Raw genomic sequence first — 18,272 nt, forward strand, 5'->3', positions numbered from 1 at the left:
TTTGTCTCCTAAAACCTACTGTGAACTCTCAAATAATCGTGACAACATGGCTGACAAAACTTGAAGATCCGCCATGACAGCTGTTGTAATGACTGTACTGGAAGATTCGTTCAATTGTTGACCAATTTTTAAACTGCCACCATTCGAAGGTTTTAAACCCAATATCCATACTAAATGCTGAAATAAAATGGAAACCATTTGACATCTTTTTAAACTTTGTTCAGATAAATAATAATAAATACCCAAGGTCGAGTCAACACAATAATTCGGTCATTTAAGACTAACATATGATCCTCTTTGTTTCTATGGTAATTTATGCAATTATAGGAAGGACAATTTTGCCTACTCTTGCTACTCTTCACCAAATTCCAACTGTCAAAAAGAAAGAGACAGAAATGGGGTTTAATGTCCACTCAACACAAACTAGGTCATTTTGGGACTATAATTCGCTTGCATGTAGGGGTCTATAGCAGTGGGAGTGAACCAGAGAACTCGGAGAAAACATATGAGGTTGGACAGGCGACACTACTCCTTGTCACGTACAAGCGGGGAATCAAAACCACATCACTTGATTCAATGACAGACCTTCAGATCCAACGTGCATGCATTAACCACTCGTCCACCCAACCCCCCTTTGACTGTCAAAGGTTCTTTTATATGCACACCAATGGATGGACCTCATATGGACCTCAGTGATGCATCCAATCGGAAATGACATGAGGTCTAACATTCTGCACCATCCAGGCTAATGTACGTATTCCAACTGTCAAGGGTTCTTTTTGTTACATATATTGCTACAGTTTATAATTTTTCCGTTCTTGCACATCAAGTATTTTACCTGGAGAGTTGTCAGAACTAGATGCCAGGCACTTCCCAGCATATCACCTCTACAATGAGCTAAACTTAATAACGCTCTCATACACTGTATATTTTTAGCTGTTAACTACAAAGATAAAAATACAATTTAATAACAAATACAATTTTTAATCTCTCCATTAAGGGGACATAAAAAAATATTCCAATCTCAGATGCCGCAGTGTCACTTGAAAAGTCCCACCTGACCGGATTTTATTTAAAAAAATCCTCATAGATTACTGTGTGTTCATATTTCCAACTCTAAATGGCAATCTATTACACAGAGGTATTGCGAAAGCGGCTTAATATACCTCTGAATAAAATGACTGACCTTTATGAGTTCATATTCATTCTACACGTGAAATCACATCATGCGACTCAAGGGTGTGTGCATTGTTTACATAATGTCAACTGGTCCGGGCAGAATGATGCCTTTTACTCATTTCATATACCCATTTACACTAAATACTAAATAATTTTTATCCAGATATACTTCAAACACCTTTATATATATTTCTAATACTTCAATAAAATTGTCTAAAATTCAATTTGCAAAATGAAAAAATTTAATACTGCGAGATAATTAACGCACACCAATGTCACCCCTCTCAGTGATTGTAGCAGTGTCGCTAAATGGAGGTAGCTCTATTACACGTTTTGGGTTGAATTTGGACGTATTCATGATCAGTAAGATCCATTATCTATCTGGACAATCGTAAATTGTAATCAAGAAATGGCAAACAAGGATTTATCTGCTTAATTTTTAAAGATCTTTTAAATCCATTCATTCGTGGATGATTATTATCCCGCGAACTATATCTCATAATGGGAAAGAAATGATTGAAATGGGAGATTTAAGGATAAGCATTAACAAGAGCTGCAAAATCTGTGCTTTTATCTGTAGAACTAGATGACAATAAGTTACTGCTTTATAATAAATTTAATTCAGTACAGTATATAGTTTAGATAAAAGTAAATCTTGAAATGGGGTCAATAATTTGACAAATAAAAACCTCCCTCCCACAGCAGATTTTTGTTTTGTTCTGAAGATTGTCTGAAAAACAGAATATTTCTTTTGGTATGGCACTAATGGACAAATTTACTTGACAACTTGAGATGATATTTCATTACTGTTAAAGGGAAAGAACTCTCTTTCTTGAAAAAAACAGCCCAATAAAGGTAATTTCTCAAATGAATCATATAAATTACTTTATTCTGAGCAAAGTTATGACTGTTTGAAGAATAGCGAAGTCTTGATTTTCATTGCCACAATTGTTATGATTATAAACAAAGTCTCAATTATCCATTTTTAAATTAAATTATTAAATGACGATTTAGTTTCAATCTGTTTAAAACCATAACCAAACAATGGTCTCAGAGAATTGATTATTAATTTGTATAACATTTGCAATAAGCAGATTTAGCTCTAATTAGATAATACATATTTAAACTCTAAATAATTCTTTTTATAAAATTAGTTCTAGCCAGTCGTGCTAAATAATGAAGTATCAAGGTATCAACATTTACTGCTATATAATAAAGCAGGGTTTCCACTTCACAATTCTGACTGTCGGTCATCTATGACAATTGAGTTCATATTTCATGTTTTTAATTATAGTATGGTCTTGTGAATTCATATGGGAGAAAGAGAAATGGGGTTTAACGTCCACTCGACACAAACTAGGTCATTTCGGGACTAACATATGGTTTTTAATTTTATTTCAATAATTCGCTTGCGCGTAGGGGTCTTTAGCAGTGGGAGGAAACCGGAGGACCCGGAGAAAACCCACGAGGTTGGACAGGCGACCCTAATCCTTGTTGCGTGCAACCGGGGATTCGAAAACAAACAAGTTGACTCAATGACAGGCCTTATGATACAGCACGCACATGCTAACCGTTCGACCATCCAACCCCCCTGAATTCATATGTCTATACCACTTCGTCAGTACGGTGGAAACAAAAACTTCTATATTAGACTAAGAAATAAAATCTTAGAAAAATAATCATTTATTACGAAATATAGGTTCAATTTTATTTCAATAATTTGCTTGCGCGTAGGGATCTTTTAGCAGTGGAAGGAAAAGTAGAACCCGGGGAAAACCCACGAGGTTGGACAGATGACCCTACTCCTGGTCATGTACAACCGTGGAATCGAAACCAGGCCAGTCGACCTTATGATACAATGCGCACCTTATGATAGACCTTATGATACAATGCGCACTAGCTAACCCTTCAACCTGCCTAATTGACAATAGCACCTGTCTATATTGTATCAATATTTTCTTACCATGACTGGTCCCTGATGTGCACCTGCAGGCAGGGAAGCAGTTGGAAGAGCTGTTCCTACTGCTACTACATGACTACGTTCCATGGCTTCTGTTCCTGCGACTTGCAGATCTTGAGAAGGGGATCTTGACAAGGCAGCTAAAAATAATAACAATATTACCTCATTTAAATAGAAAATATTCCTATGCAATTAATAAATGCTACAAAACATATCTATATTTCGTTTCGGTTTTTTTTTTTACTTTTGATGGCCTCTACTGCATGAAGGTCTGACCAGTTGTAGTGTGAGGCTGAATCAGGGGTCATACGAGCAGATTTTAACCCTATGACGTCAGACATTTGATTAACTAATCTGTGTTGATGTTTCAAGTTGGTATTTAGAAATACAATTTTTGTTTTGTCTTCACTGCGAATGTTTAACCACTGTTCAGTGCAAGAACTTGCTATAGCAGACTGTTTCATTGGCTAATCCCTCACATCAACCGGAACGTAGGTTATATAACAACTCTTCTATGTAAACAATTTCAAGTCATTTTGTTTTTAGAAGTCATTACTTTTACTGACGAAACTTGGATAAAAAGATGGTATTTCGATATTGTGTTCTGTTAATTATCTCATTTCATTATGGGCATCTAAGAAATGGGCCAATACAAAAGAAACAGAAATACTTGACAACTTACTCTTTTGTCCACTACTGCCATCATTCTAATGGATGATATATGTTGTCTGTAGATTGTTCACAAGAAATTGTGGACGACAGACAATCAGGGATGACTGCATTTCAAATGCATCGTTTTGATTTGATCAAGAACCATTCCATCAAATATTCTGTAATTGGTTTCTATTACTCGTTTCCATTGATTGGAAGTTCCTTGTATTTCAATTTGGGCGTAAGAAATGGGCCAAAACAAAAAATGAATGAAATGGGGTTTAACGTCCTACTGTTCTGCCCCTAAACTGGGCTAATGAAGACGGGCATACGCCATAAAGTGTGCTATGAGGGAAATTTTGCCCAGGCAGTGGCGCTACAGCCTACTCTTATATCAAATTCCAATTGCCAAGGGATCTTTAACATGCACACCAATGTGTACATGGGACCTCAGTTTTTCGTCCCATCCGAACGACTAGACAGCTGTCCTTGTCAGGCCCTCCGTCCAAAACAAAAAAACACGTAAAAACTTACTTTTTTGTCCACTACTGCCATTATTCTGTGTATTGAGTACTGTGAGTGTATAATGAGGTGGAAGAGAACCTTTACATAAAGCTGTTATAAAAGCGTCTCTAGGTGTATTTAATCGTAACTGACCACAAAGACTAGCGTAAGATTCCTGACATTTTAATATAGATTCTGTTGCTGCTTCATCAGTACTGTAATAAACAACAAATTCCCAACATGTTAATATATCAACAAGAACAAGAATCCTCAGTCATCAATATCCAGTGTCTGTGGACATGTTTTGGAAAGGAGAGAGAGAGAGGGAGAGAGAGATAGGAGAGAGAGAGAGATGGTTTAACATCCGCTCGACACAAACAAGGTCATTTCAGGACTAACACACGAATAAATTTTATTTCAATGATTCGCTTGTGTGTAGGGGTCTTTAGCAGTGAGAGGGAACCGGAGGACCTGGAGAAAACCTACGAGTTTCGACAGCCAACCCTACTCCTTGTCACATACAACCAGGGAATGAAAACCACGCCAGTTGCCTCAATGACAGACCTTATGTTGCAACGCACGCTTGCTAACCACGATCTCTGTGTTATTGGGAATCAACAACAAAATACTAGAAGTGTACATGTTATAGAGAGAGGGAAAAATGGGGTTTAACTTCAACTCGTAGGGGTCTTTAGCAGTGGGAGAAAATGGGAGGACCTGGAGAAAACCCACGAGGTTGGAAAGATGACCTTACTCGTTATGATGTACAAGCTGGGATCGAAACTACTCCACTTAAATCAACGATAGACTCCATTTCATTCATATAGTAAACTGTTTGATTGTAGATTGAGATTTTATTTACCTGGCATCTAGAAGTAGAGAAAGAGCAGCAAGCATTCCACACCATGACGAATCTATTAAACTATTCTGTAGTTTACTTTCAACATCATCTGTACAAAAAAATATACCTCATTAATATATAATACACACTTATATTAAATTAATAAACAAGCGGTTGCCATATTTTGCAAGAGACGTCTAGAGAACAGCAAAAAGCATGATTTTTGGTACAATCAGGGGCCATAATCCATGAAGTTATAGTTCAATACATGCCAATATCGCACAGCACCAAGATCTTTGGGATAGAAACCTATATTTCAAGTTTCGTCAAAATCAGATAAAAATTGTTACCTGTAAAGTGTCCAAAAACAAAATGTGAACGGAAGGACAGGGAAGACAACAATAAAAGTCCACATCAAAATGTGGACTTATAAAAATAAACTGAATTCACAATGGGATAAATATGGTCGTTTGAAGCTTGTAAGACCCGATCCACTATAAATTCTAATACTTCCCACACAACTGAACATTTTAACTTAATTTCCATTGGCTAGAAGCTATCAGTTAAAAAATTTAAAGCAAACAATAACCGAGATGGAAGTACCACGGTATGGTCTATATGAATCTCGATTTTACAAGTTCAGCATTTTAAACCCTATGGTTGCTTTGTAAATATCCTGGAATTGGCCTCAGGTTTTTTGAGCCATAGTATCCCCGTGTGAGCTAAGGGTTCTTGAGCCATAGCACCTCCGTGTGAGCTAAGAGTTTTGGAGCCATACTACCTCCGTGCGGACAGAATATCCATCAAATCACCACAGTCCGATCAGAATTTCCCTCATACCACACTGCATGGCATTTGACTGTGTTCATTAGCCTTGGTTGGTTTATTTATTTTAAATCCATGTAAAGTACATGATGTACGATGTCATTCAAATTTTTAATTTTACAGGTACCCCTTTAAAACTATGTGAACTGTCACACCAACCTTTTTGTTCATCAGAATTGTCCTGTGAATCTTCAGTTTTAATTTGTTCTTTTTTATTCTCTGAATTATCTCCTGTTATTAGAATCTGTACACTTTTACCCAGTTCTAGTAAACAATGAAACGCCACCGTTACACCATAACCTTCTAACACAGGTGGTGGATCTATCTTATCTAACATTTCTAAACTAAAATTTAAAAAAAATAACATATAAATCAAAGACGAGTCAATTTATGATAGTTTGGTAGTGGATTTGATTAAATATCAGGCCTCATCTCATATAAGGCATTTTGTCTGCAATAATCGAGACTATGTTTTTTATCATACCGACTTTAGTAATGATGATTGAAGCCAGGCCCAAAATTCAATCGCTAAACACTCAAGGTGGATCAAAATGATTGAAATTTTCAGTAAATTTCCTTTACATTATCTAATTTTTAACTATTATGGTGAGAACTACCAGCTCTTTATCTAATCTCCCATAATGTATCTTTAATACAGTTGATAACAGCCTCTATTGACACGATTCTAGCCATTTGAGAAGAAATAGGTTCTTGTGAAGAGCTATGGTCATGTAAAATGTACCAGACAAATCAACTGAATAGTTAACTTACAAGATTGGCTTAGTTTGACCTTGTGGAATATTCATAACTAAAGGTATCCATACACCTCGATACATGAAAGCTGGTTGAGGACTGACTCCACCTCCTACAGGTAACCCAGCAACCAGAGCTGGTGGTGTACCCTGGATATCCTGAGCTTTGAGTCCTGGAAAATATATATAAAAGATTACCAATAATAATTCAACATAGAGAATAAAATTAGCCATCCTTACAATACTGACGGTATTATCTTTTTATATGCTAGAATATAAACAAAACGATTCAGTCACCAAAATGTCTCGTCTTCTTGTATACCAAAAACTAATTCAAGTTTGTTTTCAACAAAACACAAAATGATTATTGAGGTGGGTGGGTGGGGGGTGGTGAAGATATCTTAATTAGTTGCAGAGATGTTTTGTACCTATGTTTTTCATAGTTTTTTCCAAATAAATGTGTTACCCTGGCAACAACATTTTTTTAATGTTAGTTTTCCCTTGTTTATTACATTTCCTAACATATTAAAGCACATTAAATATATATGACAAACCTGACTGAGCAGCCGGACCTCCTGGTGGATTCATAAACCGAGACTGTATAAAAGCACCCAATGAATCTATTATATCACGAAATATCTTCGTTGAATGTGGTTTCATATCATAAGATATCACAAAATTTCTGTAAAAACAAGCACAAACATGTTAGTTTCACAATTTTTGTTCAGTCATTTTTGCAGTATCCTAAAATTGTTTTTTATGTTTCAAGTCAGATCTATAATTGTATCATTCTAACAAACAATTTTTCTCCATTTTTTAATCTCAATAATAGACCTTAAGATCTAAGGCACAGGACCACCCTCTACTTTAATAGCACATGTTAGGGTGACCCACCATAAATAAATATCTCCAAATATCTCGACAATTACGCCACAATATTTATATATATGCCAAGCCTCAAATCAGTTTCACACAATTATAGTCACTAAATAAACGATCATGTTGTACTTAATAAGCTATGACCATTAATCATCTATAAATAATAGACTGAAAACTGGTTCCAAGTTGCGTCCATAACATCCAGACACTTTTGAGTAAAAGATAGGTTACGTGCCCTTGTTTTGAAATTAGTCTCGCTTAACCAGTCTATCGACCATTCTACGTCTGATTGACAGGTCGGGATAATCAAGACTACTTTTTTACGAAACATAACAGAAAGCTAGAACAAGAAATTGAATTTAGAAATAAGCACTTTAGACAACTCAACAATTGTTTTAAGAAACTTGTAAAAGTAAAATGAAACTACTGCTAGTATCATGTTCCTGCTAAAGAAAGTGATTCAGAGATAGTATTTGTACTAAACCAAAAGATGCCGCTCTTAACGGTACAGTTAATGATAAAGCAATTTAATTACTAAAGCTGCTGTAATAACCAAGAAGCTAAATTTTACTGCTATTCAAAATCGTCAACAATAGATTTTTTATGGCTGTAATAGTTGATATATTTGTAGAGAATTGCATGTGCCATGGCTATTTATCGACTCAAAGCGAGTGCGGGGTAGTCAGAAATCAGTTCGAGACACGCAACTGAAGCGTGCACATTTAGCCGTGTCGAGACCAACTTTCTGTAAAGTGCACGGGTCATCCTACACATGTAAACTACTTACTTAACTAATTCAGGATCAACACATAATTTATGCATAACTTCTAAAGCTAGACATCTCTGCCATAATGGTTTCTCTGCATCAAGGAATTTCACTAACAGAGACAGGAAAATCTCACATTCTGTGACCTAGAAATATACATTTTAAAAAAAAAATATACATCTCAATATCATCTACCATGCAAAATTGAAATTCATCTGAGAAAAAAATATTTTGTTAAATGTGACATGTAGCATGAATTTTTATAGACAATGTTCAAGTCTTTTGGTATAAATTTAAAACTAAAATTTAAAACCTGCTCTTTAGATCAGTTGGCGAAATGATATAAATTGGTCTTGAGAAATTGAGTTTAACATCCACTGAACACAAACTGGGTATTTCGGGACTAACATATGGTAAATTTTATTTCGTTTGCTTGTACAAGTCTTTAGCAGTGGGAGGAGACTAGAGGACAAGGAGAAAACCCATGAAGTTAGACAGGCGACTCTACTCCTTATCACGTACAAGCTTGGGATCAAACACATGCCACTTGACTCAATGACAGACCTTATGATCTATAGCTCACATGTTAGACCACCCAACCCCCAATTGGTCTTAATAGTGGAGTGGTCTTTATAATGAATTGGAATTTCAAGGATATAGATTTGATAATTTGTTTATAATACAGTGAAATACATGAGAGGCCCATAATACTTTGGAAGTCATTGAGTGAGATTTTACTACATCAACACTCGTTGATAAAGTTAAAAAAAAAGTTGGCAAAGCCTCATTCTTTTTTACATTATCGACTTGTGTTGATATTTTTTGATATCCAAAAAGACTCGTAAGAGATTCTCTATGTATACAGAGATTTGTCGATTTTATACTTACCAACAATAAATAATAATTTTTGATCAGATTTGATACAATACGTAGAAGTCTCATCACTATGGGATAGAAAGGTTTCTCTACTGGAGCAGGTGAGGGCGGTGGGGGAACTCCCTGTCTATATTTCAGGCTCGGAGAGAATAGTTTAATAACCAATGGACATACTCTTTCTTTCAACATAAAACTAAATTCTGGATACTGAAAAATTACAATAATAGGATTTAAAGGAAGTAAATATGATAACGGTATTAGTTATCACATCAAATTTTGATTTCGCTCTATGAATATTTTAAGCCTCTATTCAAATGCTATTCGAATATTCAATTTTGAGGATGCTTTCAGTCTTTCTTTAAGATTTCTAAATGAAATTATTTTCCTTTACTTTCATGCTAATAATTGAATATTAGATGATTTGATAATAGTGAACATTTCATACGAGACAAAAAACAGATCAAAATCAATTAATATCGAATCACGAACAATAAAAAATAAGTTTGAATAGCCTTAAAAAAAACCCATTCAAACTCGAATATTCAAAATTTGTGTGCAATAAAACATGTAGAAGTTGAACAAAACATCAATGTAATTCGGGTAAAAAGCAAACATCTACAAAATTACATGTTAAAAGTAAATGTAAGTTTAAATGGAAGAGTAATGGAAATCTTGTGTGCAACAAAACATGCAGAAGTTGAACAAAACATCAATGTAATTCGGGTAAAAAGCAAACATCTACAAAATTACATGTTAAAAGTAAATGTAAGTTTAAATGGAAGAGTAATGGAAATCTTGTGAAAGAGATATGATCTAACCTTTTGAAAGATGGTGGGATATGTCTTGAGAACTGATTCAAGTAATTCTAATCCAAATGTTCTTGTCATTTCTGTCATTCCTAGCAACCAAAATGGCTGATCAGCATTTACTAGTTGACATAAATCCTGAGAAAAAATGAAAACATAAATATATACACAGAAATATAGGCATAAAAACCAGTCAAAAATTATGACAATATTGAGGGCTAATCTAGCATAAGGTGAAAATGGAACAGTGAGTAGTCAATTTTATTGACTCTATTTTCTTGGTTAAAAGTGCAATTCTGCCTTTCGAGATACAGTGGAGACTAGAGACTATTATTATGAGGATATAATAATGTTATTGCATATTAAAGGATCAAATGAGGTTTAATGTCCACATGAAATAAACTAGGTAGGTAGAGAGAGAAATGGGGTTTAATGTCCAATCGACACAAACTAGGTAATTTCGGGACTAACATATGGTTCAATTTTATTTCATTAATTCGCTTGCGCGAAGGGGTCTTTAGCAGTGGGAGGAAACTTGTGGACCCAAAGAAAACCCATGAGGTAGGACAGGCGACCTTACTCCTTGTCACATACAAGCAGAATTATAACAGGTAATTTCGGGACTAACATATGGTTCAATTTTATTTCATTAATTCGCTTGCGCAAAGGGGTCTTTAGCAGTGGGAGGAAACTGGAGGACCCAAAGAAAACATATGAGGTAGGACAGGCGACCCTACTTCTCGTCACATACAAGCAGAATTATGACTCTAGGTAATTATGACTCTAACGTGGTACAATCTTATTTCCACAGACCAAGAAACCACCCCCACTCCCACCGACTTACAAACCAAACATCAGGGTGAAGTCAATATACTACATGTTACGTGTGTATAATATTATTTTTACCTGAAACAATAAATAAGCATCACCAGCACATGGTTTTAATGAGGTTGGTGGTGTTCTACTACCTGCCTTTAATTCACCAGCATCCATTTCAGGTAACGGTTCTAAAACAATACAAGAATATCAGGTAACGGTTTGAAAACAATACAAGAATATCAGGTAATGATTCTAAAACAATACATCAATATCAGGCAATGGTTCTAAAACAATACAAAAATATCATGTAATGGTTTGAAAACAATACAACAATATCAGGTAACGGTTTGAAAACAATACAAGAATATCATGTAACGGTTCGAAAAACAATACAAGAATATCAGGCTATGGTTCGAAAACAATACAACAATATATTCATCATGCTGTCAACAGTAATTTAATTCTACTATTGTAGTGCAATAATAAACTAAAACTACGATACTTTACGATTTTCATAACGTTGGAAATGAAATGAAATGGGGTTTAACGTCCTACTTTTCAGCACCAAACGGGTGAATGAACTCTCAATGCCTTTGGAAGACTCTGATTTTGAGTCAATTAGAACAGTTCGTCCATTTAATGATTTAATTTAAAAATGGAGAAGCGAGGCTAAGACTCTTATAACCAGTACAGTGGTTCTGATCAATGCACACATCTTGTCAAGACTACAACCATTAATAACTTCGCTCAAAATAAAGTAATTTGAATGAAATTTTCAATATATTCATTTTGCATTATCTATTTTTAAAATATTATAGCTAGAACAGCCAGCTCTTTATCTAAATCTTACATAATGCCCCTTTTAAGTGTAAAATAATTTACCATTTGTAGGTAGTTTGTCTTCTGCTATGACTCTATCAAACACAATACTAACGAGTTGTTTTATAGTAGCAGCAGCTGTATTTATAGTTGTACTGTCCTTTGTAAAATGTAATCGAAAACACAGAACCAGAGCCTGTAATATAAAACATGTTATACTGTACTTTGAAAAAAGACACAGAGAGAAGGGAAGGGTTTAATCTAATGTCCACCAAAACCAGTCATTGTTGTTTGTATTTCAGAGGAGAGCCAAAAAAAAGCTCCCCTCAATCAACAAATTAAAAACAAATTACTCCCCTAAAAAAAACTCTCAGAGTTTCGATCTAGAAATTAAGGAGAGTGATCTGATCTTAAAGAAAGTGATTAGTTATGTGCATGGGAAATGGTTCTAAAATCAATAACTGCATGTAATGGGGTCATTCCTGGTTACATAAATGATAATAAACCCCCAATGACTTTGTAAAGGAGAGCGATTTTCAATTTTAAGGGGAGGGGAAAAAATCTACCTTTGGTCAACATTCAGGTGCGCAACAGGTGCTCGAGAGCGATACGCCTGTCCAACCTCGTGGGATTTCCCTGGGTCCTCTGATTTCCTTCCACTGCTAAAGACCCCTACACGCAAGCGAATCATTGAAATAAAAAAATTAAACCATATGTTAGTCACGAAATGACCTAGTTTGTGTTGAGTGGACATTAAACCACATTTCTCTCTCTGCCTTAAAAAATAATGACTGCAAAACACAAAATGTTATTTTGAGACTAACATGTGACATATCTTCTTCCTTCTTTGTATTAACAAATAAAGCATCTAAAGAAATGAAATAAATGAAATGTGATTTAATGTGCTACTGTTCTGCTCTGACTGGGCTAATGAAGACGGGCATAGCATCCGCCACGTAGTGTCAATGAGGCAACTTTCATGTGTACCGTGGCTCTACGGCCTACTCTTATATTGAATTCTAACTGCCAAGGGATCTTTTACGTGCACGCCAATGTGTACTTGGGACCTTGGTTTTTCATCCCATCCAAACGACTATACATTGTCCCTTGCCAGGCCCTTGGTCCTGCACCACTGACAAGAAGGAACCACCCTGGCCAACGCAGGGATCAAACACGGGACCTCCGGATTAGCGTCTTACTCGCTGAGCCACCGTGGCTCCCTAAAGCATCTAAAGTGTACAATATTTAACCAAATGAAATTTAAAATGTCTCTTAACAAACAGTTAAATTTTTTATAGATGTAATTTTTAGAATACTTATAATTATAAATTTATTTCATAAATTCATGCAACAGATATAACCTGATCTATATTTACATGACTGAAAATACCCTTTCAAGTTTCAATAATCGCACCATTAATAAATTACAATATGTTTAACTTGACTAATGACAAAAGAATGAATGAATAAAATCTGTGTATTTAACAACTAAGACCTAATCAATAAGATGAATTGAGAATATTAGTTTCTTTACCTTGGCCAATGAATCATGCTGTACAACACAGTTAGTTGTAATCAGTAATATGGCTGTCTGTAATAATTTTAATTCCTCCATTCCTGCTTCCATTAAAGACCATAACATATTAATTATAGCCTCAGCTGCAGCCTGCGAGAAAAATAAAATTCTTTTAATTAAAATGTACAATATCCATTAAAGACCACAACATATTAATTATAGCCCCACCTGCAGTCTGTGAGAGAAAATAAAATTCTTTTTATTTTAAAGTCAGGAATGTTATGTAAATCTTAACAGTTGAAAATGAAATGTAAAATTATTGTACATTAATGTTTTTGTGTGAGAAACACTCCATTGTGAAGTTAGAAATGCTTTGTAAATCTTAACAGTTGAAAATGAAATAAATAAATTATTCCCAACATGTATGAGAAACACTCCATTTTGAAGTTAGAAATACTATAAATTTTAACAGTTCAAAATGAATTGAATAAATTATTCACAAATGTACATTTAATGTTTTTGTATGAGTCAGAAATGCTATGTATAACTAAACAGTTCAAAATCAAAAGAATAAATTATTCACAACATGTACATTAATGTTTTTGTATGAGAAGCATTCCATTTTGATGTTTGAAATGTTATGTAAATTTTAACAGTTCAAAATGAATTCAATAAATTAATGTAAATGCTATGTAAATCTAAACAGTTCAAAATGAAATTAATAAATTGTTTACAACATGTACATGTAATGTTTTTGTATGAGAAACACTTACAGTAGAGATTGCCTCATGAGAGACCAATTTCTGTACACATGACAGACTAAGCTGTACAATCTTAGGATTTTTAGTAGCACACCCTAAAACAAATGGCTGTATAATTTCAGAACTCGCTGGTATCAAGCCTGAAAATAAAATAAAAAAAGAACAAACCAGCATTAAAACATATGTTTATCAACAAAAATTTGAAATTATTTAATTTTCCAAAAGATATGCTTTTTTTCTCATACTAATGTGATGTTAATGTGGAGTGATTATAGAATCTGTTCTGCCCCAACCTGGGATAATGAAGACAGGCATATGCCATGCAGTGTGCTATGAGGGAAATTTTGCCCAGAAAACTGTGCTGTGACATACTTTTATTTTGAATTCCAACTGTCAAGGGTTATTTTACATGCAAGCAACAGGACCTTGGTTTTTCGTAACATCAGAATTCAAAATGTCTAGATGTTGTTCCTTGGCACGCCCTCCATCCTACATTTACACCACTGACAAGGGGAAACAACACCGGAAAATCCCATGGAACTTTCTCGACCAACCCAAGACCCCCTAGTTACTGAGCCAGCGCCTTATGCATTGAGGCTACCATTCCCGTCATTACCATGATTTTTACCACACATTGTCCACAAGAATAGTGGTGGTTAGATTCTAAAGCCTAGCCTAAATTCTTTGTCACTCATTCTGTAATGCTTAGATTAGCAGACATGTTCTTTGTGTATATATATCTCACATGTTTAATTTTTGTATCTGATCATAAATACAATCTTTCTTACCTGTTATCAAATTTTCATTTTTAGCAGAAATTGTTCTTAACTTCAACTGGATAGTTTCTGCTGACTGAAATTCAAAAATAATAGCATGTGGTCGATATGAAAATAAAAATCGAGCAATCAAGGAACATCAATTTGATATTTTACAATAAAATTATGAAAGATAAGTTTTGATATTCAGCTGAACTAAAGGTCTAGCCTAACGAGTATCTAAAAAAAACTATTAATTGAGCTCCTGAATCTTGAACGAGGAAAGTTTTTTGTCGAACATCTTACAGCTGAAAATCGCTCCTCATAATATTTTATATTGTTGACAAATGATCAGAAGTCATTGTGTATTTGTGTATGCTACACAGAATGAAATCTTGGATATGGAGATTCTAAGTCTTGTACCTTAAGTACATGTGCTTGCAATCTAATTAATCACTGATCTTTATATTGTTTTGTACACTTTATTGCAGAACAGTAATGTGAATTGAATTTAATTTTGACAGTTACAATTGTAATATACAAAATTTCTTCATGTTCCACAGTTTTTAAAGTGAGCATGGTTAGTGTTGCTGTAGTGACAGTGGTTGATCATGGGTGTTGCTGTAGTGATAAGTTAATTATGGGGTGTCATTGTGGTGACAGTGGTTGATCATGGGTATTGCTGTAGTGACATCAAGTTGATTATGGGGTGTTACTGTAGTGACAGTGGTTGATCATGGGTGTTGCTGTAGTGACATCAAGTTGATTATGGGGTGTTACTGTAGTGACAGTGGTTGATCATGGGTGTTACTGTAGTGACATCAAGTTGATTATGGGGTGTTACTGTAGTGACAGTGGTTGATCATGGGTGTTACTGTAGTGACATCAAGTTGATTATGGGGTGTTACTGTAGTGACATCAAGTTGATTATGGGGTGTTACTGTAGTGACAGTGGTTGATCATGGGTGTTGCTGTAGTGAGTGACATCAAGTTGATTATGGGTGTTGCTGTAGTGACAGTGGTTGATCATGGATGTTGCTGTAGTGGAAGTGGTTGTTCATGGGTGTTGCTGTAATGACATCAAGTTGATTATGGGTTTTACTGTAGTGACAGTGAGTTGACCACAGGTCTTAGTGTAATGACAGCAAGTTGACCATGAGTGTTACTGCAGTGACAGTGGTTGATCCTAATGTAGTGACACTAAGTTTATCATAGGTGATGCTTAAGCAACAGCAGGTTGATCAAAGGTGTTGCTGTAGTGAGAGAGTTGATCATGGGTGTTGCTGTCTAAAGTTACACTGAGTTGACAATCATGGGTGTTGCTGAAGTGACAGCAAATTTCCAAAAGTGAGGAACTCCAGGTTTACTACATTCAACTGTTTTAATTTAATGTCCCAACTATCTTTCCAAATTACAAAATATGCATTAATATTTCTGAACAATGTGTCATAAATTTATTTTGGCACTTCATTTAAAACATACATACCTCTTTAACTTCTACATGCTTCTTTTTACTTTCAGATGATAACGTTTTCAAATCATTCTGTATTCCTTCCAATAATTTTTTCATTGCAGCTGGATTAAATTGTGACCCTTGAGCCATTTTGAATGTGGTATTGAAGTCAAACAGTTATGGGTAATAAAAGCAAATTTAGATTAAATATTATTGTGACACCCAAAAAATAATTGTTATGATGTGGATTAATTTAAAATAATCAGTTAATTCACTCATAAATCCCGTTAAAACAATGCTGATGCTGTCACTGGTAATTCATTTATGATTGGACTAGATAAAATTGCTGATTGGCCTAACTCGATTAGTGCATTAATAATGTCAACAAACAAAAATAAACTGCAACTTCAGCTGTCAACCGGGTTACACGCACTCAAACGATTAGTCACGTGGTAAAGTGCTGAAATAATTTCCAGATCCAAAATACGTACGAGTTATAAACTGACACGAGCCATATTAAAGTTTGCCTGACATTTTTAAGTGACTTAAACAAAAATTTATGTTACACGTCTCACAAATCCACATAGGAGGCTGCCATATTGGATTGCCGTAGAAGACACCTACCAAGGGACGTAACCCATCACAGAAATGGGCGTGTCCATGTTAACGGTATTATTTGTAAGCTTTGCATGATGAATAAGTGGATTGTCACGAGATTTAGATAATTAATTCCATCATATACCGACGGCTTATTGTTCTACAACACTCCCCAAGTTTTTTTGTTTATGTCTGTAATTTAGATCTAAAATAGTTTATATTTATGACAAGGGAGAATACTCTTTTTAAGGGTAACATTTTTTAAAGAAAAGATTGATCCCATTTATCCTATAAGTACTAACCCATTAAAGGGGGGATTCACAGCAACAACTTACACTATAAATTGTATAGTTTGCGTATAAGCCTGTAAATATTTTTATTTAAATCCATTCTTTTCTGCACCAACTACTAATAAATAATATGAACTTTATTACTAGGATGAAGTATGAATTGGTTGGAAGGAACCCTTATTCCAAGTCTGTTTAACTATCAGGAAACTTGATGTTATATACCTCCCCAACAAAAGGGAAACTGGATATTAACATCTAATAAGGAGCTGTGTCTCAACACACAAGGTCATCATTATATATGGAATCTATATACCACATGTTATTGTAGCCATATGTACATTGTCAATAACATGTGGGATTTATTAAGTCTGTAATGAAACACGTACACCTAACCAATATATGTAGTGTTCAGTTGTTTATAGTATTATTGAGGTGTACTTTATATTATTTGCCACAGAAGCTAAATAATGTGAGTGGTTGAATTTTATGCATTAATTTCGTGCTTGACTTACTGGCTCGCTAGTGTGGAGGTCGAGTGTTCAAACCCTGTATTGGCCGAGAAAGTTTATCAGAATTTTCCGAAGTGGTTTCCTCTTGTCAGTGGTACAGGATGGAGGGTTTGACAAGGACAGCTGTCTAGTAGTTAAGATGGTACGAAAAACCGAGGTCCTGTGTATACATTGGCAGTTGGAATTTGATTTAAGAGTAGGCTATAGAGCCGCTGCCCAAGCAAAATATACCTCATAGCACATTCTATCGCATATGCCCGTCTACGTTTCATTTATCTTGTTAGAGTAGTTTTAATTATATATACCTTCCATGTGTATATGAAGACAAGCCGTACTAACCAGCATACTCTGAGTGTACTCCAAAGATATTCTGTATCAAAATTCTGTTCAAAAATTGAGACAACAATGATATTTTTAGTTCCAAAGATTCTGACGTGGTTTCCCCTTGTCAGTGGTGCAGAACGGAGGGCCTGACAAGGACAGCTGTCTAGTCCTTTGGATGATACGAAAAACCGAGGTCCCGTGTATACATTGGAATGCACGTAAGATCCCTTGGCAGTTGGAATTCGATATAAGAGTAGGCGATAGTGCCACTGTCCGGGCAAATGTCCCTCATAGCACACTGTATGGCGTATGCCCGTCGTCATTAGCCCAGTATAGGAGCTGAACAGTACGACGTTAAACCCCATTTCATTTCAGTTCCAAAGATCTGTA

The 18,272-nt window shown here is 35.1% G+C and overlaps 1 protein-coding gene across 1 annotated transcript in view; it reads right to left on the reverse strand.

The window, feature by feature from the left end:
• LOC126827884 (protein MON2 homolog) overlaps positions 1 to 16,753 on the reverse strand; it is a 115,697-nt gene extending 98,944 nt beyond the window's left edge. Inside the window, exons 1-17 of the mRNA XM_050557454.2 lie at positions 16,196 to 16,753; positions 14,743 to 14,806; positions 13,967 to 14,094; positions 13,212 to 13,343; positions 11,741 to 11,873; positions 10,946 to 11,046; positions 10,052 to 10,177; positions 9,246 to 9,440; positions 8,379 to 8,503; positions 7,267 to 7,394; positions 6,732 to 6,885; positions 6,120 to 6,304; positions 5,157 to 5,244; positions 4,325 to 4,509; positions 3,143 to 3,279; positions 839 to 943; positions 20 to 177 (exon numbers count right to left, since the gene is read on the reverse strand). Of these exons, the coding sequence (XP_050413411.1) occupies positions 20 to 177; positions 839 to 943; positions 3,143 to 3,279; positions 4,325 to 4,509; positions 5,157 to 5,244; positions 6,120 to 6,304; positions 6,732 to 6,885; positions 7,267 to 7,394; positions 8,379 to 8,503; positions 9,246 to 9,440; positions 10,052 to 10,177; positions 10,946 to 11,046; positions 11,741 to 11,873; positions 13,212 to 13,343; positions 13,967 to 14,094; positions 14,743 to 14,806; positions 16,196 to 16,312 (2,261 nt within the window). The 5' untranslated portion in view covers positions 16,313 to 16,753. The remainder of the gene's footprint in view (positions 1 to 19; positions 178 to 838; positions 944 to 3,142; positions 3,280 to 4,324; positions 4,510 to 5,156; positions 5,245 to 6,119; positions 6,305 to 6,731; positions 6,886 to 7,266; positions 7,395 to 8,378; positions 8,504 to 9,245; positions 9,441 to 10,051; positions 10,178 to 10,945; positions 11,047 to 11,740; positions 11,874 to 13,211; positions 13,344 to 13,966; positions 14,095 to 14,742; positions 14,807 to 16,195) is intronic.
• Between the last annotated feature and the right edge of the window lie 1,519 nt (positions 16,754 to 18,272).

The sequence above is a fragment of the Patella vulgata genome, chromosome 7 (genome assembly GCF_932274485.2).
Source record: "Patella vulgata chromosome 7, xgPatVulg1.2, whole genome shotgun sequence".
NCBI lineage: Eukaryota > Metazoa > Mollusca > Gastropoda > Patellidae > Patella > Patella vulgata.